This window comes from Caretta caretta, chromosome 14 (assembly GCF_965140235.1).
Source record: "Caretta caretta isolate rCarCar2 chromosome 14, rCarCar1.hap1, whole genome shotgun sequence".
In the NCBI taxonomy this organism is placed as follows: domain Eukaryota; kingdom Metazoa; phylum Chordata; order Testudines; family Cheloniidae; genus Caretta; species Caretta caretta.
The window spans coordinates 15,066,239-15,086,966 of NC_134219.1; the positions used below are offsets into that span (position 1 = coordinate 15,066,239).

Sequence of the window (20,728 nt, forward strand, 5' to 3'; positions counted from 1 at the left end):
AAAACCAGAGCTACCTTCAGTTAGAGACAGAATGGCTAAAATGCTGAGTGATAGGTTATCTCAAACTGGGTCAAGAGACACTCATTGCCACAATACATGAGCATGCGGGGTATTCCTGTTGGGGGCCCATTTCATGGCTAAACCGCAAGGGCTCCATACCAAAGAACTTCCTTTCCATTCCCACACCAAGGTCTCCTTTTGCAGGGAGGACACAGATCTGTAAGACTGGGCTTTATTTAGCTGATGTTTTTTGTGAAATCCTCAGAGATGGAATAAGAGTTTCTGCTCTCCAGGATCAGGCATGATCTAGAGGAAGAGAGACTTCACCACACCATGAGCAGATTCTTCTGTAACTGGCAGCCCCAGCTCCTCTCACCATCTGCCTATGGTGTCTGTCTGATACAATGCACAGTATATAAATGACATCACTGATATAAAGGACACCTGATATGTTCATAGGGATATTTTTGCTATAGGCAGCATGTCTGAAAATTGTTTCCACTACTGAAAACTTGTGAAGAAAATTTTAACTTCACTCCAAGTAGTTCCATTTATGGAGAGTTTTCAGATTGGAGGAAACATCCTCTATTACAAATCCCAGACATTACTCATCAACTACATGTATATTACTTTACTGTAAGTTTTGTGTGCGTGTGTGTGTGTGCGTGCGCGTTACACTTTTTCTCCCTCCCCCAAACAGAAAGGACAGGCTAATTCCCACCCCGACCCTGTATCCAATAGCAAAGGAGCTGCTATCAGAGTAGCAGCCATGTTAGTCTGTATTAGCAAAAAGAAAAGGAGTACTCATGGCACCTTAGAGACTATTTAATATTTAATTTAATTTTAATATTAATTTAATATTTAATGTAATATTGCCTTGTTTTTGCAATAACCTCATTGAAATCAGCACTTTGTTGCCACAGAACCAGCAGAGGGAGCTCCTACAACCATCACATCAGTGTGTTGTATTTTTTTCAAAATCAGTTGTGAGCAACCGTTATCTGCGACTCCTTCAGAACTCACTGTGTCAAGATATTGATAGGGGGTTCTGTTTCCCACATTCTCGCTTTTTGGTAATAGTAAAGCATTACATTTTACTTTATCCTAATACTGCACTTTGCAAGTTTTATATTAAGAATTTGAGGATTCTTTCCATAGTTTCTGCTTATGATTTTCACTATTGTTTGATTGCTCTGTTCTAATTCTCAATTACTCAGATATGATTGACATTTTATCACCATGTTTAAAGTTGACCTGCAAAAGGTAAAAATGTTTTTGTGCATTTTTTTTGGGGCTGGTTTGAATCAGAAATATTAACATTAGTTTTCCCTGGTTTTGCTGGCTCATTAGAGATTTCAAATGTACATTAAGAAATATCTCCGATTATTGAAGAGAAACAATTTTGAACCGAATCCTCAGCACAGACATTTTTAAATAATTTCCCAGGTATCGGAGTTAAATAGGTGAAAAAAATTATTAAAAATCCTCTTTACAATGGCTCAGCTTTGTCTCTTGTGAGGTCATAATTCTACTAGCTCTCTAGTCATCCACAGATTTCTCAGGATAGAGAAGACCTGAATTTTTAAATGTAAAAGCAATCAAACACACAATCATAAAAACACTTTTCAGGCATTCTTCACATATAAAAAAAGAAAAGAGGAAATCTGTATTTATGGAAACATATCTGACTGCTCAGGAGCACACATCCAAGGCACCAATAAAATTTCTGGCTTTACGGAATATTGCACACAAATCTTTTCTGTAGGTTGGTTCAAAAACTAGCAAAATCCTCAGAATAGCCAAAAAATTTAAACCAAAAAAAAAAAAACAAAAAAAACATCCACACTATTCCAATGACAGGTTTCAGAGTAGCAGCCGTGTTAGTCTGTATTCACAAAAAGAAAAGCAGTACTTGTGGCACCTTAGAGGCTAACAAATTTATTTGAGCATAAGCTTTTGTGAGCTACAGCTCACTTCACCGGATTTCCACTGAATGCATCCAATGAAGTGAGCTGTAGCTCACGAAAGCTTATGCTCAAATAAATTGGTTAGTCTCTAAGGTGCCCCAAGTACTCCTTTTCTTTTTGAGAACCTGGAATGATTTTCAATTTAAGACCTGTCAAAGGGGGTGGGCTTTAAATCCTACAGTCCAATAGCAAGCCTTCAAATGTAATGGTGTTTTCCCCAGATCACATGGTACAAAACTTCCAATTTGCTTCACAATTATTAACAAATGAAGCCTGAAAGAAAAGAATTACTCCTCCAGTTGCCAAATTCAGAAACCCTTTTAAAACAAAGGGTAATTCACACCAATTAATACAGTAGAGAGAGGTGAGATACTCAATGAAGAGTAGCAGGAAGCTCTGGGAGGGAGACTTCCTGCTTTGTTCAGCTCTGCATTTCATTGGCAAGGCTTGCTTTTTGGGGTTGCTTTCATGGTGTGGTTTGTGTTAGACTTTTGGCCTGTACATCTTAAGTGCTTGTTCATGCATACTGGGTTGTTCACACAGATCTTGTTGGAATCTCTCTTCACAAACATTGTGACTTTTATGTATGGAGGAAATGCAGCCAAGCTATATGATTGCAAAGAGTGAGGCCAGAAGAACTGCCAAATTGCTGCTTGCACAAGCAAGAAACTAGTCTGTATGCCTGGTGAACTTGATATTTTACCTATCAAGGCATCCACCTCCAGCCTTGCAACAACAGCAGTAAAATCTGGATTTGTTTTTGCAGTCCTGACTGGACAAACTTCACCCAGCAAAACATTTGTCTCCAGCTTGCTTTGTAATTAACAGACCTAACCATTCAGAAGTGAGCTGTAGCTCACGAAAGCTTATGCTCAAATAAATTGGTTAGTCTCTAAGGTGCCACAAGTACTCCTTTTCTTTTTGCGAATACAGACTAACACAGCTGTTACTCGGAAACCTGATTCCAGGTTCTATAGATAGCTCCTTAGTTTCCAACCCCTCTTGACTGAAGTAGTCTCCATACTGCTCACCCACAACAAGCCCTTTGAGATTCTGGTCCTACAAAAGAACCTAGCACTTTCAAGTCCCTGTTCAGTTGCCTGCAACTTGCTGTTTATACGAAGTGCTAATCAAGGGTGCTGGAACAATTTTTATAGTGGGAGTGATGAGAGCCATTGAACCGAACTATAAATCCTATATATAAAGGAAATCTCTTCAAGCCCGGTGGCGGCAGCACCCCTAGTATTCCTAATTCCAGCACCTATGCTGCTAATCTATTTACACTTACAGCCCTGTACCACAGTTAAGTCTGCACTACACTAGGGAAATTATGGGAAAGTTTTTCAGGATTACTAATACATGTTTAGCTCTATGCTTAAGCAATGATGGGAGCCCACGGGCCACTGGCTTCTATCAGCAATTTAAATATTCATCTAAACTTGCTCAGAGAAAATATAATTGACAGTGCTTAAAATCACTGGCAGGCCAGCTACATTAGGGCTCCCAACACTACTGATACCAGCAGAGCTGAACAAGCATTAACAGCGGAAAATTTCTACAGAATTCCCCCAGCGTAGACAAGGCTTTAAATGGTTATAGAGACCCTTCACAGGTCTTAACTGACCTCTTGCCATGTTTCCTACCTAGATGATCTACCACTTCTGCGATATTCCTCACCACATTCTTAGCGCACTTACTGGGAGAATCTTCATCCTTCTGTTTGGAAGGCAGGCCCCACAGAAATAATTTCTGTTCAATATTTAACTGCAATTTCTTCTTTATTATTTAAATACTGAAGCCAACTATTGACAAAAGCAACACCAACACAGTGTTTAGCAACCCCGGTGACAGCTTTTATTGGACTGCCCAGAAGATTCTTTGCTCGACAGAATTGCACTGAGCTACTGCTTTCTTGTCAAGCACTTCAACTAGCTAGAATTTCAGTATAACCCGAGAACAAGAGAAGATGCAAAAGTGTCTGAAAAGAAATGATCAAGAGGCCAGCCAGAGTCATGGAACAGTATTGTTCCTATGTGCTTGTTCTTCAGTATTTGAGGAAGGACATGTGTTGAGAGGCTACTCAAGGCAGGCTTCCCTGGAAGTGGGAGCCAAGTAACTACACTGGTACATTTAGCATGGACATTTCACATCATAAAGGTTTACCTACAAAAGTAGCTTTATTTAGGTGACATGCCAGCAATTTTCACTCTTACTCTGTTAAAATCTATGTTGCAAAAGTATCGAACACAAAGGTCAGAGTTAAGGTGAAACACATGGCATTTCTGATTTTTGCAGCACTTAACCCTACAACTTTGACAGTCTCTTAATATACGATTGGGTTTTAAATAGTCTCCTATTTTTACCAAAAAAATATAGAAAATTACATAAGGAGCTACACTAAGACTTTGAAGCTCTTCTGGCTGCCAGATTTGACAACATCGTGAAATTTCCAACCAATTTATTTAGTTAGGTTCCACCAGGACACTTTTTCCCCTTGCTCCTCAAGAGGTATGCAGGAGAAAGTCCCACTACTACAAACTATAGGAGCTGTGCAATTAAGATTCATCACAATAGGGCTGATTTCTGGATGCAGTTGCCAGTAGTAACCTCTTTATATCTTTCAAAGTCCATAGGATTGTGCCAGTGACTAAGGTCCTGCACTCATTACAATGTGCTCAGCAGCCCTCCCTATTACTTCAAGGGCAAATGAAAACAAGGCAGAGTGAGGGAAGGGGATCAGTGATGCTCCACTTACGGATGTGGTTTCATTTCTATGTAGTTCTTGGGAATGAAGCCATCCTTCCCATTGAGTTCTGCCTTGTACCAGTTCTGATCACATTCTTCATTCAAAACCTACAGGAAACAAAAACAAAGAAACCATTTACCATATTTTAGTATATAGCAGGACAGACAGAAATGTGCTTAGGAAACCAGGGTGCTCTTATGATAGACATCTGCTATTCTGTTCCAATGCACCCCATGCACTTTGAAAGCTATAGCAGGCAGGGTGAAGGAAAAAAAGTCACTTGAAATCATCTGAAACTTCAATGTTGAAGTTGGGTGGTTTAGTAGGAAAGTCATAGGCTATGGCTACACTACAGCTTAAGTAAACATAAGTTATGTCTCTCGGGGTGTGAATTAACCACCTCTCTGTGACATAACTTATGCCAATTTAAGCGCCAGAGTGGACAGTGTTATGTCAACAGGAGAGTTTCTCTCACAGACACAGCTGCCACTAATCGGTGAGGGTGGATTAAGTCAACGAGAGAGCTCTCTCTCATCGTCTTAGAGCGGCTACACTAGACAGCTTACAGAGGCTCAGTTGCATCGGTGCAGCTGCACCACTGTATGCTCTCTAGTGTAGCCAGAGCCACAGTCTGTAGGTTCTATATTTACCCTCAGCAACTTCTCTAGATCAAGTTCAGTTTATAAATCCAGAGAGTATTTGGTTAATTGCCACCACTGCAAATTCAACCTGAGATCTGAGAAACAAGTTGTATTCTGTCTTTTATCACCAGTAATAGTTATTCATTCAGAATTTACTTGGCAATTCTGATGATAGTCTCTCTCTCCTGTGGTTGTACTGGATCAACAGGGTTTTAAATAGTGCTTATATTAAGAGAATTTTTTTGAAAATTCCCTAATGGTAGCACTGTTGGGAGCCCAACTGTAAACAAAACTGGCACCTTCAGGTGTTTTTACCATTAATGAAACCCCGATGAACAGGGAGCAGCAGTGGTGAATTTTTTTGGTAAAGTTCCCTAGTGTAGACAAGCTGTACATCAATAAAGTGAGTCAATGGAACTCTGGCACTTATCAAACAGATGTAGGAACACGAAGGTTCCAATTTTTAATGTGCACTTTTCTGACTATGACGACACTTTAAAATGAGTACAAGACCAGAAAGTCATAAGGGATGAAGCTGTATTAATGAAGGACAGTAGAGAGCACCAGGGACACTGTGTGTTTTAAGTGCCTTTACTCCCAAATACTTTGGATTCCCATTGTTTCTTGTTTAATTTATTTCAAAGGGATTTAATGGATAAGGCAGGAAGGAGTAAAACCTAGGCACTTAGGTTGAAAGTTGCTTTTTCCCACAGGGTAAGAAATCTCCACAGGACAAAAGTCCAACTGCATTAGTATTTGACAGCACATTTACCAGCACCAACATAATTTTTACTTGGTTTTGGAAATCAGATGGCACAAGATTACTAAAAAAGACTATAATGTCCGTGTGTGTGTGTGTATAATTTTACACTTTTGTCGTAAAGGTATGCTTTTTGGCCAACATCCTTATGCTTTTTTATTCCCTCCCAAATCACCTCTCTAGAGATAGTTACTCATCCTGGATGAAACAACAAAAAGCTGTCAATCTAGAAGATTAAAAATGCAGAGATGGCTTTGGCCCTTTGTAACAAAAGCATCATGGACCAGCAGGCTGCCTTGGTAGATGAAGCTGAGGAAAGACAAAAGAAGCAACAGGACATGCTACTATTGGGCTCTAAATGTGTGAAATGTATGAAAAATAAGGTATACTGGTGCACCCACAAAGCAGTTACACAGTTCACAAGTTACATCTGTGTTGATTTACAGCCATCTCTATAATGGAGAAATCCTCTCAGGAAAAACCTGTTTTCACTAGCAATTATTTCCACTTCAGATGTTTTGGCCACCTAATCACTTTTTCTTTTTTTTTTTTTTGGGGGGGGGGGGAGAGGAAAAGGGGGAAGCAGAATTACACAAAGCAAAGCTATTAGCACGTGCCTCACCAAGGCTCTTGTAGCTGATGACTGTGTGGCATTTTAATATCATAACCTATGCAACTCCAATAGCTAGATCTGGATAAGAAGGAAACTCCACTCTGGATTAAACTGGGCCCTAGTAAAACAGACAACAGTAAAATCTGAATAACTATGACTGATTTTAGCAAATGAGTAACAGCTCTCTAATAATAATGGATGATCATCTAATGGCCATTTCTTCCTTACTGCCAACACTACAACATAGACCAAACTACTCATTAGATAGGCACTGAGCAGCCATGGAATGTCCACCCTCTCCAAGAGTATCACAGAAAGGGTTGTCCCTTCTATGACGCAGACTCAAGAAGAATAAGAAATAACACGAAAGTGCATTCAAACAATTTAATTTTAAAGGATCTTTCTTTGGACTACCTTTTGTGCAGCTACTCCTTTGTTTTGCAAGTATTGTTTTAGTGTTTGTTAGCCTCCAGTTGCTATATATCTTGGCAGTCATCAGCAGGCTGACTTGCAGCACGTTTGCATTTAATTATATTGGTGTATTCGATAGCGTTCTGCACATGCTGAATGCCATGAGTGAATATTTACTTTGTGGGAATGTGCCTTTTTTTTTTTTTTAACCATAGAATCTATGACACAGATTGCACCTTTGAGAAGTTCTTGCATTAAGATCCCCTTATGCTGGATTTTTTTTGAAGTTTTATAGTGTGTAACTGAGGGAACATAACTGACTCCTCTTCCCTCCTCTACAATAAAAGTGAAGACTTATAGGTGGATCATAGCTCAGTAAGAAATACTTCCAAAACTGTAAGGATGCATTAAAATTATTTGAAATTCTAATACTCAAACATACATGATTTAAATGAGCTTGATCTTGGCTCTAGAGATATGCTTAGATATGGAGATCCAAATTCTATATGCCTGTGAGTACTCATTAACTTTTGGCCCAGAGCCAAATGCCAGGATGGGGTCATTGCTGAGGGATGCATTAGTGATAGCAATCAAAGGACACTGGTCTTTGGCTTCTGAAGGATGGGAGAGCTGTCAATCCTCGATGCAATTATATGACTCCAAAGGCCATGAGATGAAATTTAAAAAAAACAAAAACAAAAAAAACCCAAGCAGGAGTTACATAAAGGAATATTTTTAAAATGGCGGCAGTGGAACTGTCAAAGAGCCAGAAGCCACATAAATAGTTCAACGGATAACAGCTCTTTTAGTAGGCCCAATTTATCCCACAATTCTGCAGCCATGGACTGTACCCCTTACTGCAGAAGCATGCTGCAAAATTTCAGCTTTTATCTAAAAAAACTCCACACTTTTAATATTCATGGAAGTGAACACAACAATAAAAATGTGAACTGAGTAAACTAAAGCAGTGTTGTCTCTCCTGAGACTGCAGACAGCCTGAAACAACAGCTCTGAGGAGTAAGGACAGGCCCAATCTCAAGGGGGTGAACTTTGAAACCAAATGGTAACAAAGCGTCAGTTACCTATTTTGCTGCTGAAAATTTTCAGAGAAAAATCTGACAAACCTACATATCCCATAATCCCAAGCATTATTTTTATATCCCATTTATTTAAAAAAAAGAAATCTTAATTTTTTTAAATTTCACTAAAGCTGCCACAAATTTTTCAGACTGTTTCACCAGAATGCTGTAAAGTACAATAACAGTGCTTCCCAGCCTCAACCAATTGTACAAACTAATAATCTGAAGGGCATACAGAAAAAGCTAAATCCTCCAAATGAAAGTGTTAAACCAAATTTTGTAAGCTTTGCTGTTCTAGATGAAGGTGGTTTGGGGAGCCTACAGAAATGTGGAAGCCCTGTAATCCTCACTGAAATGCATTGAGCATTCCTGCTCTCTGGTTAAACATGAACTTGAGTCTCTTTTGCAGCCAAATCTGCTATTGATGTCAAATGAGAAATTAAAAACTGTGTTCCTTTTACACTGGAGCATTTGTGCATGAGAGGAAGGAGGAGGAGGGATATTTCTAGCCATCATATTTAAATACAAATACTGCCACATGATGGTCTCAGTCTGTAGTCAGCCCTGTGTTACAGTAATAGTGGCTCAAATACTACCTGTCAGTTTCCTAGTTCCATAATAGATCACTTATCAGCAAAAGCCCATCTGTGCCCATGGAAACCAAGACAATGCATTGCTGAAAGGCTGCTCAGCAAGGCAGCTTTGATGAAGTTTTTCCTGCAACAGCTTGAGGAAAATATTCAAGATATTCCCAGTCCTACACCCCGTGAATATTTCCAACGATTTAAGAAATTGCAGAAAGGAACCTGTGATACTTTGTACCCCAAAGCAACACCCTGGCACCCCATATTCACCACTGTTATGTAATCACAACAAATCTTGTACAAAATACGTCATGTTAGGGGTCAAGGGAAAAGTTATGGTTTGTTGAATATGATTATCCTATTTGTATGCATGTATCATTTTTTTATCTGATGTTATGAATATTGACTATATACCTGCATTTCAAATGTGTTTGCTCCTGTTGTAACTCCCACACAAGGTATATATCCAGTCTAGCCAGCACATTGTGAATGGACTATTCAAGTTGATGGCCCATCAGTGAACACAATGGGCTATGGAAGAAGCTTATCCCCACCTTGATTATCATACATATTGTAAGGAGAGTGATCACTTTAGATAAGCTATAACCAACAGGAGAGTGGGTTTGGGGTGGGGGGGGGGAAGAGAGAAAACCTGGATTTGTGCTGGAAATGGCCCAACTTGATTATCATAGTGAGCTGTAGCTCACGAAAGCTCATGCTCAAATAAATTGGTTAGTCTCTAAGGTGCCACAAGTACTCCTTTCCTTTTTGCAAAGACAGACTAACACGGCTGTTACTCTGAAACCTGTCATTGTAAGGAGAGTGATCACTTTAGATAAGCTAAAAGAAAAGGAGTACTTGTGGCACCTTAGAGACAAGCTGTTACCCAGCAGGAGAGTGGGGTGGGGGGAGAGAAAACCTTTTGTAGTGGTAAACACCCATTTTTCCTTGGTTTGTATGTATGAGAACATCTTTTGTATTTTCCACAGTATGCATCCGATGAAGTGAGCTGTAGCTCACAAAAGCTTATGCTCAAATAAATTGGTTAGTCTCTAAGGTGCCACAAGTACTCCTTTTCTTTTTGCAAATACAGACTAACACGGCTGTTACTCTGAAACGCCACCTGATGGACTTTCTTGTGGATATTCTAGCCAGAATATGGGTAATGGCCCCTGGTATGACTCATTGAAGCATGCACAGGCATGTGACTAGCTCATCTGACACTGGACTCCATCTTGTGCCTGGTTTCAGAGTAACAGCCGTGTTAGTCTGTATTCGCAAAAAGAAAAGGAGTACTTGTGGCACCTTAGAGACTAACCAATTTATTTGAGCATGCCACAAGTACTCCTTTTCATCTTGTGCCTGTACTTTTCCACTAACTGTGCTGGGGGCTTTGTTTGGGACAATGAAGTTCCCTCCACAGGGCAGAAGCTATAAAAGGGGGAAGTGACATCACTTGGCCTCATTCCCCCCACAACTCAACACCTGGAAACACCTCAAGAACAAAGACTGATCTGGCAAGGTGGTCCCAGGTGGCAAAGGAGGAATTCCAGCCTGTATATGGAAGATTGGTGGACTGTACCATCAGGGTGAGACACTGCTTGATTCAAATCCTGTCTAGTTTATAGACCTTAGATTGCAATTTTGTTTTATTTCTTAGGTAATCTACTTTGATCTGTACATTTATTATTAATCACTTAAAATCTTTTTGTAGTTAATAAATCTGTTTTATATTTCACCTAAAAACAGTGTGGTTTGAGTTAAGTGCATGAAAAAAAAAATCTTAGATCAGTTAACAAAAACCTGCATGTCTTCTCCACATTGAGGGAGGAGCGGACTAGGTAATAAACTTACACGGGTCAGGCTTTTAAGTAGGGCAACATGGTATAGCTCTGGGGTCCTATGCTGGGGAGCTATGGGGAGTTGGCTGGGGTCTCTCTATTGCTGGTTCATGAATGGCTGGCAAAAAGGTGTCCCTGCCTGTAATTGGTTGTGTGAGTGCAGGACCTGGAGGGGTCTGCAGCTTGTCACAGCATCACAGTGTGAGAGGGAGCCCAGGTTGGGAAGATAAACGGTTCAGTGGTCCCAGAGTTCCAGGTTGCACCACGCAGACCCATCACAGTGTTTCTGCCAAATTGAACATTAGCCTCTTCCTGACAGTTTCAAAACACAAGCTATATGTTTTGAGATGCCTGCAGAAACTGTGAATGGGAGAACTACAACCAAATCTCTAGCAACTGTAAAAATTGGAACCATAGTAATTCCCAAACTGACACCCACATTCAAATATGCTGGTTGAGGGTGGGGATGCCCACAAATGTGACTATTAGAGTACAACTGCACTTTTAGCCATATTGGGGTGGCTTGTACTGATATACAAAGTGGTGGAGGGGAAGTGTGTTGAGAATGTTTTCGTAGTTAGGTGCCATAAATGTGAAAAAAAGATACCACAAATTGCCAGCCCATTCTATTAAATTAACTACTGTTAAAATAATGTTGGCTGCATCAAGGTTGATCAGTAGGCTCAGGACAAAGCTGTTTATGTACCGAATGTTTTCTGCTTTATGTAGAGCTTGAGAACTGTATGTTGACTCCATGACTCACTTTTGTGGCAGTGCCTCTCTTAGAGGTAGCTTTGCAAAGTGACAGGGACTCCATGGAAAAAGACAGCAGCTGCAACTTGAACTTCATAATGCACCGTCTTGCAGTATATTGTATTTTGGTCTATAAAAAGACAGCCCTATGTACTCCACAATTCCATAAGTGTAGAAACTTACTCAAAATCCTCCCTAGCTGTAGCTTTTTACTTTAGTATCTAAACTTCCTTAAAAAAAGTTAAATGCCTGAGAAGAAAATCTTCCAAACATTAACTGAATACAATCACTTCCTGAATCTGCAGACAGCCTGAAACAATTCTGAATGTTACGAACTGCGTAGATCATAATGAACTTTGTTACCTCATGAAAATTCCAGTCTCATCATTAACTATTGATAGCTAGAATTTCTATCCAGTTAGAGCCTCTTAGGTGCTGGAAATCCCAGGGCAGTCCCTTGCCCAACTTCTAAAACCCTTAGCTTCCTCTATCAACTTCTATTACAGTGTTATGAATTTTCAATACAACCTTCTGCAGCATACTGAACATTAGTTTAGAGAGAGGATAAAATTTAACATAGTTTAGGGAACATTTATTGATTATAGCATTCATTTTCATATTCAATTAACCTCATTTTAAAATTTCTTTCTAATCGCCATGGTGTCCCCAGACTGCTGCACTGGAGTTCCACAAAATACAAGACTCTTGCAGCCTTACCCCGATGTACCCCTCTTACCTCCTCGTGTCCTCTTTGTGCAAATTAAGACAGAAAAAGCAACTGAACAGCTCTTAAATATATCCTTGATAATCAGCTGCTGATGTGGTTTCCTGCATTTACAATGATGGGTTGGCTTAATTACAATGAAAACAATGCAGCATATTGAGAACTCTTCCCTCAAGTCTCAGGCATCCAAGGAAAGCCCACAGAGCTCCACAACGAGAGAATAAGAATTCTCTCAAACTCAGAAAAGCAAGCAATTGTTATAAACAATCCCAGCAAGGCACAGAATGTTTTACCCAAACTACATCCTTATGTGGAACAGTGGCTAGGAGGGGATTGTCAGCTGACTCCTGGCTGACATCAAAAAGCACTAAGAGGCTCCAGACAGCCAGGTCCAACCCTCCTCAGGAGACTGACTTGATAAAGGGGCTTTAAAAACAAAACCAAACCCACAAAGAAGGATGATGGGATTAAAAAGGGATGGCCCCTATTCCAAAAAAACTGGACCAAATTAGCCCAAATGCAAGCAAGCACAATTACCAATGACTTCAATGTAAACTGAATCAGATTACAACAGGGTTGAATCTGGTCCACTGTGTTTAATTCCAAAGAAGAAAGCAATTGTGTAATTTAGCACCACAGAATACTAAGGCCTTGTCTACACTGCCATTTAACAACGCTGCAACTTTCTCACTCAGGGGTGTGAAAAAACATACCCCTGAGCACTGACAAGTTTCAGCGCTGTAAAGTGGCAGTGAGACAGTGCACCAATGCTGGGAGCTACTCCCCTCACAGAGGCAGGTTTTTTTAGGAATAGCAGTAAGAGGACATAACGCAGAAGGGTGTGTTAAGGAAACAGCATCTTATAGCCAAGGGTAACCTGTACATCAAAATAGCCAGCATTCCAATACGAGCAAGACAAATCAGGCTATAAACCACAAAGCAAGTTCCCCTTCTCTTGGTTTATGCCCACCATGTCATAATTTCACTGCATTTAATTCTAACTACATCAGGTCAAATATTAGACATTAAAGAATACAGTTAAACACCTGAGAAGAGAAGGCTGGTTCAGGAATACCCAACTTTCTAAATTTCACATTTTTTGGCTTTTCTTTGCATCTCAAACAATTTATCCTCACCACACCCCCTGTGTGCATGCATGAGGGGGAAAGATAGGGCAATATCTCCATTTTACAGACCAGGAGCTGATGCACTGAGCTTCTTGGACAAAGTTGCGTAACAAGAAGAACTATAGGTTTCAGAGTAGCAGCCGTGTTAGTCTGTATCCGGAAAAAGAAAAGGAGTACTTGTAGTACCTTAGAGACTAACCAATTTAGTATCTGTTATTGTTAGCAGAGCAACATCCAGACAAATGCAGAGGCTGTGAAAAATGCAGACCATCAAATGAAGGCTTGAAACAGCCATCAGATAATGAGTGTAAATACATTTCGTATAAAGCCGCAGTCAACAATCAAGTAGCATAGCTTAACATCTCAACAACTCATGTCAACCAATATGAAAAAGGTTCAAAGGTTTGTCATTTTCCACCCCAGATTTCCTGTTGCCCATACCTCCGTATAAATACTTTCCCCATCCTCATCCCTTAAAAAAATAAAATAAAATAAAATAAAAAATCAGGCCCATGCAAAAGTAGCTAACAAGAGGGGCTCACATAACCAATCTGAAAAGTGGGCAAGGGTAGCCCCGTACTTCAATGCTTCTTTCTATTGGAAGGTTTGGCCAAAGTCTTGACTTACTACTTCAACATGGCATACACATTGTTGGGTTCTCATATTGACACCATTCACTGCAGCAAGAGCCAGGAAGTTTAAACACAACTAGAGCCAAGGAGAACTGGTTTTGTCGTGAACATTCTGAAGTACTTTTTTTGATTATACTGTGTTATCCCTGGACATTTTCCTCTCTCCTCAGAAGGTAACTAGCTGTTTCTCTCCGTCTCTGAAGGAGGGCATTATATTGGTCAGCAGTGAAATATAAAACAAAGCTGAAAGTTACCATAGACTTCCACTGTTCTGTATGTCACAGAAACCAGCCGTGCCAGGACCCATGATTCTTTCTTCACACTGCCTAAAAAGGACAAAGGCTCTCCCCGTGTGGGTCACACCAATTCATACCTATCACTACAGTATCATGCTGCAGGAATGCTTACAGATATGCTAAAATAATATCCCAAAACATCAAAGAAATGAGAGGGAAAGACAGTTTTGTAATGGATACCCTTTCTAACACGCAAGTTAGAGACAAGTTGCAAGTACCATTCTATCTGTGACAGTGTGCTAAGCAGAAAACTGCTTAGCCAACCCCTCTGTCACTCCAGCTCCAATTATGGGAGGTAACTTGGAGCTGGGTAGATCACCTAGCCCTGACTGGGGAAGCTAGAACAGCTGCTGCCTCATCAGGCTGGGGCTGGATAAGAGCCCCAGTGGGAGGAAGCCAGGGAGAGGAGCTGGAAAGAGGGAAGATGCACTAGAAGAAAGGCAGTGAGGGGAAGCAGAGACAGATAGCTCGCCCCCTCTTGCCTGCTGGTGGATTGTAAGCAGGGGACTGTGTATGGTGGAAATGTGGTGGGAGCACAGCCTGTAAATAAAAGCACCAGGTGAGCACTGCACCAAAAGGTCTCTGTCATAAATATAAAGGGAAGGGTAAACCCCTTTGAAATCCCTCCTGGCCAGGGGAAAGCTCCTCTCACCTGTAAAGGGTTAAGAAGCTAAAGGTAACCTCGCTGGCACCTGACCAAAATGACCAATGAGGAGACAAGATACTTTCAAAAGCTGGGAGGAGGGAGAGAAACAAAGGGTCTGTGTCTGTCTGTAGTCGTCTTTGCCGGGGATAGACCAGGAATGGAGTCTTAGAACTTTTAGTAAGTAATCTAGCTAGGTATGTGTTAGATTATGATTTCTTTAAATGGCTGAGAAAAGCATTGTGCTGAATAGAATAACTATTTCTGTCTGTGTATCTTTTTTGTAACTTAAGGTTTTGCCTAGAGGGGTTCTCTATGTTTTTGAATCTAATTACCCTGTAAGATATCTACCATCCTGATTTTACAGGGGGGATTTCTTTATTTCTATTTACTTCTATTTTTTATTAAAAGTCTTCTTGTAAAAAACTGAATGCTTTTTCATTGTTCTCAGATCCAAGGGTTTGGGTCTGTGGTCACCTATGCAAATTGGTGAGGCTTTTTATCCAACATTTCCCAGGAAAGGGGGGGTGCAAGTGTTGGGAGGATTGTTCATTGTTCTTAAGATCCAAGGGTCTGGGTCTGTAGTCACCTAGGCAAATTGGTGAGGCTTTTTACCAAACCTTGTCCAGGAAGTGGGGTGCAGGGTTTTGGGAAGTATTTTGGGGGGAAAGACGCGTCCAAACAGCTCTTCCCCAGTAACCAGTATTAGTTTGGTGGTGGTAGTGGCCAGTCCAAGGACAACGGGGGGAATATTTTGTACCTTGGGGAAGTTTTGACCTAAGCTGGTAAAGATAAGCTTAGGAGGTTTTTTTCATGCAGGTCCCCACATCTGTACCCTAGAGTTCAGAGTGGGGGAGGAACCTTGACAGTCCCTGTGCGACTTTCTCAGCCCTGCAGGAGCAGGAGCCAGGAGGGCCCTGCAGGGACCCCGTTACAGCATCATTTAAATTGCAAAACTCTGGACAGAAACAGAGTAAGAATTATGGTGGACAGGAAACCTACAGCACGGTGCCTGAACATTAGGTAGTATAAGAAATGCAGTAAGAGTGGAAGAATCACAGTCAGGAACATGTCAGGCAATCAGTGCTCAAGGTCCAGTTCAAAACTGCCTTTGTTTTTAAAATCCTACATGAATTTGCCCAAGCTAACCTCCCAAACTTTCCTACTATGCCCCTCCTTAGCACCAGCCTTCCAAACCTTCACTGACAGCTGGTGAGAGCCCGCACTTCTCTGTAGTTCCAACCATCTGGACTATTTTCTGAACTCATCTAAAAAGATAGATGATTCTCTTTCTCCCCAGCCTACACCTCTTGATTGTTCTCTTTGGCTTTTTTCTATCTGTATTTAGCTTTGTAAAGCAAACACCACCATAAAAGCCACTATACTAAATCAAGTTGTATAGCAGTACAAGAGACATACTGAGTAACACTACCAGTTTAGCCACAGGCCTCATCTACACTAACTTTTCACTAAAGTTTCCCACTGTTGCTACCATTGACATAGGTAAGCCTAGATCAAGTGCCAACGTTTTTACTGTTGTGTTGTCTAGACTCCCTGTAAAAGGGTAGGCACAGTGATAGAAATGTGAGAGATTGCAATAGTTTCATTTATACTACTACTCTCACTGTGACTAGTGTAGGTGGAGCTGAACCACTGATAAGAAATTGTATGGAAAGGCTAGTGTACATGTAATCAGAGTGAGTGCTAGCAATATAAATTAAAATGTCAAACTACTAATAGGCCATAATAAGAATAGCTTTATGGAGTTCGAAGTAGTTGTAGCCAATACATTTCTCTGGTTGGGCCTCCTTCCACCTGAACGACTCCCAGAAGTACCATTAACATACTGACAGGTTTCAGAGTAACAGCCGTGTTAGTCTGTATTCGCAAAAAGAAAAGGAGTACTTGTGGCACCTTAGAGACTAACCAATTTATTTGAGCATGAGCTTTCGTGAGCTACAGCTCACTTCATCGGATGCAAATGCATTAACATACTGAGGAAATCCAAAAATGAGCTTCAAGACAGGCACCCCAGATAATGTTACCAAGCATAAAAACTCGCCATTTTAGTTCCTATGATTTTAGGACCAAAGGAGCAATGACTGTTCAGTAGTTCCAGGGTGCAGTAAACACACTGCACTTTCATTACAATCCGATATGTGGTATAAAAAGATCTTTATCGTAGATTTAACTCAATAGCGTGGCTCTTATATGTATTAAATCCCATAGCTCTGCTCTCAAGAACAATTTCTTAAAAAGAGGAAGGGGAACAGTGTTTTCCTCCAAGAGATCACAAACTAGTTTACTCTGACTGAAGCCCAGAACCAGCTGCCTTTTATAACCAACTACATCACTCAGGATGCTATTACGGAAACAGAAGATCTTCCTTAATCTCAAACCCAATCCACATTTAATTGAAGAACACAGCACTTCCCCAGTTTGTTGTTATGCAGAGTGGATTAATTTACTCAGGTCCTGCTTAGATGGCCATTTATCTAACACAAAAAGAAAAGGAGTACTTGTGGCACCTTAGAGACTAACCAATTTATTTGACCATGAGCTTTCGTGAGCTACAGCTCACTTCATCGGATGCATACCGTGGAAACTGCAGAAGACATTATATACACACAGAGACCATGAAGCAATACCTCCTCCCACCCCCCTGTCCTGCTGGTAATAGCTTATCTAAAGTGATCATCAAGTTGGGCCATTTCCAACTGTTTAAGCAGGCCCCCTAAAGAGAAACTATCAATGAAGCAATTAAAAAGAACCACAAATACAAGTTCTTAGAACCTGTAGATACCTCTTCCCTAGTTCCTACTTACTCACTGAAGAGCATGGACAGGCTTCACTAAGTCTGAACACAGTACAGGTCTATCCTAGACCAAGGCTCAAGAGGACTAGACTGAGGGTTAGTCTACACTACGCAGGCTCTGGCAATACAGCATTAGGTATCCCAACAGCAGCACTCCGTTGGCACTGCTGTGTCTGCACTGGGGGTTTTGCTGGCATAGCTATGTCGGCTATAGTAAGGCTTGGAAGGATTAGATTTTTATCAATAAATGTCAGTAAATATCAATTTCACTGTGTACACACAAACAGATGAAAAAAATATTTCCATTCATAAAAATTTACAGAAAGGCAAAGAAAGAAAAATGCTGCTTGAGAATTTACTAGCCTCAAAATCCAGTGATTTAGACTTTTGAAATAGGCTTGTTACAGTGGACTATCAAATGAATAGCAAAACCAGATACGATTTGCTGATTTAAAAGGATATTTACTTTGTATATTGATAAGTGAGGTTGACAATTTGTGTTTTAACAGTTTACAAAGCTTTAACTTTTTGAATCTCAACATTTCCTATAATTAAACAGTCTGACTTTCCCCCATAATTTCCTGAAATTGTGAAAATTAATAGTGATTAAAAAAAATTAAAAATGCTTAAAACCCATAATTTTACTTAACTGAAATTTAAGTGAAAATCTAAAAAAAAATGCTTAAAAACAAACTCATATTAGTCACAGAAATTATTTAAAAAAAATCAAATTCAAATTTTTTCATACCCCGAACAGACACAGCTATGCTAACAAAACTTCATAATTTAGACTTGGTCTGACTGTGATGTACCAATCAATTCTATTCACTTAGATGAGATTCACTTAACCAAACATTTAATAAAATCTACAGTCACTTCTGATTCAATCCAACAACACGTGTCAAAATGAGAAGTAGTGTTATCTAGCAGTCAGGGTAAAGTCAGTCCTCCTGGTTCTATTCCCAGATCTGCCACTTACATCATAGTCTGAAAAGCTGCTGTCCCTCCCAGTCTGCTCAAGCTGCCTGTTTAAGTTTAGGAGCACAGCTATTGAGCACGAAATACACGTTTGCTGTTGTACATTTTTAGAACATTTAGACAAACACAACTCTGACCATAACTTCTCAGAGCAGCCTTTAATGAAATTGCAAGGCCTTTGTAAAAGCTCTTGGCAGAACTTCTGAGGGATGGAGGTTGAACGTCATTGCCAGAAAATAAAAAAGGGGCCATCAAACACATTCCAGTGAGTGTGTTTTACAGTTCCTTTTAAGTTTATGGAAGAGACTTTGCAGAAGCCTAACAGTGGTCCTGTGGCATTTTGCAAGAATGTGGGATCGTCTCAATTTTGCAATTTCCATTCAGCAAAACTAATCTGTCGCAAGCACTATTACTAAATGACATGTCAGAAATAGGACAGCTGAAAAAAATAGTGGAGGACAGGGACATGATCAGTACATACTAACTGTTGTGACAATTCAAACTCAGAGCTTGCCCTCTTATTACACCACACTACAAATGAAGCAGGTCTGAATTAGGAAAGCTAAACACAGATATCCTGTGGGAGAAAAAAAAAAAAAAAACATGGTTCACTAGTCACAGCAGGGTTGTGATACTAGATTTATAATCCGGGGAGTCCAGTCCTCATTTTGCCCTGAAAAAAACTGGGAGGATTTCACTGATTTACCACCTTACTGTAGCTCCTCTTTTATGACCCTAGGATTTAGCATTTGTAGTATTTTACAAACAATGTTCCTCAACATCTCCGTGGTAAATCTCTCCATCTTACAAAATGGAGGAAGAAACAAAGGTTAATGATTTGCCCAAAGTCACACAGCAAGTGGAACAGCCAGGATTAGAATTTGGAGTTCCCAACTACTGGACACACACTCAGTTCACTAAACCACACTATTTTATGCACAGAAGTAGTCTTGCGATTAGAGGACAAATGAAACTTGGCTTCCATTTTAGTGAAGAGGAACAGGATGTTATCCTCCAAAGCAAACCACTCCTTCAAAATCTCACCCTTGGTGCCCCAAACTTCTAACGTAACACTCCCAAAAGTCCTCTTCCAAGACTGAAAAGCACAAAGGATATAGGGACGGAGATACATTTCCTTCTTATTCCAAAGGTGTGATGGACCCAAGCTACCTGATACAGGATTGAAACAAAAAGTACATTTCAAATGGATTTACCTAAACTAATCATTAGCCCTTACACACTTCACTCTCCAGGGAAAAAAGACTGTTACTTACCTGTTTCGTAACTGTTGTTTAAAAATGTGGATGCACGTGTATTCTACTCAGGTGTGCGCGCACCCAGTGTGCCAAAGCCAGAGAAATTCACCTGGCAGCACCCATAGGGCTAGCACTCGTGCCCTTTGCCTCTTAGATCGTCCCCTGGCTATACTGACAGATTCCAGGATCAGCACTGATCACACAGTAGGCATAGGGGCTCGTGGCCTGTCCATTGATGCTTTACTCACATCCACAGTGGCCTTGGAATCCACAGGGCCCTCCTCATTCCTTTAGCTCCTGATTTTCAACCCACTCTAGATAAGATCACCTAACCAATCTGTGACGCAGCCACCCATGCTGCATAGTCAGATGAAGGATGCCACCTCAGCGCAGGTACAGCCTGAGGCCATTGTACAGTGTTGCACAGAGAGTATCCAGTGACTCAGTGTCCTTCATCCTCCTTGCCACCAGACAATGCCATGGGACCAGATGCTTTCTCTCCAGTGGTAGGGGATTTCTGGGCACATGAAGAACTTTTTACCTAGGGCTGACGCCAACCTTCTATCCAGACTGAAGGTATACAGGAAAACACACAAATTAGTGGCCATTCTCCAGTCCTTGTCCCCAGGGAGAGTAGCTCTCCTGATCAATGAGGCATTTATTGGAAATAGCCAGAACTCTGTGAAACACCTGTGGCAAAGCGTAAGGACAAGCATTACCGCATTACTACATCCCTACTGAGGGATTTGAGTGCTTATATATGCAATGCATCCTGCTCCTAACTTGCTTGCCATGACAGTGACCAATAAAAGATGATGTCATGGGAGGAACAAATCCACGCCCAAGGATAAAGAGGTTGGAT

The 20,728-nt window shown here is 40.6% G+C and overlaps 1 protein-coding gene across 3 annotated transcripts in view; it reads right to left on the reverse strand.

Moving 5' to 3' along the window:
* Window positions 1-20,728, reverse strand: part of GRB2 (growth factor receptor bound protein 2) — an 83,285-nt gene that overhangs the window by 10,846 nt on the left and 51,711 nt on the right. For all 3 annotated transcript variants that reach the window (XM_048817873.2, XM_048817871.2, XM_048817872.2), the window contains exon 3: window positions 4,723-4,820. In XM_048817873.2, coding sequence (XP_048673830.1) covers window positions 4,723-4,820 — 98 coding nt within the window. The remainder of the gene's footprint in view (window positions 1-4,722; window positions 4,821-20,728) is intronic.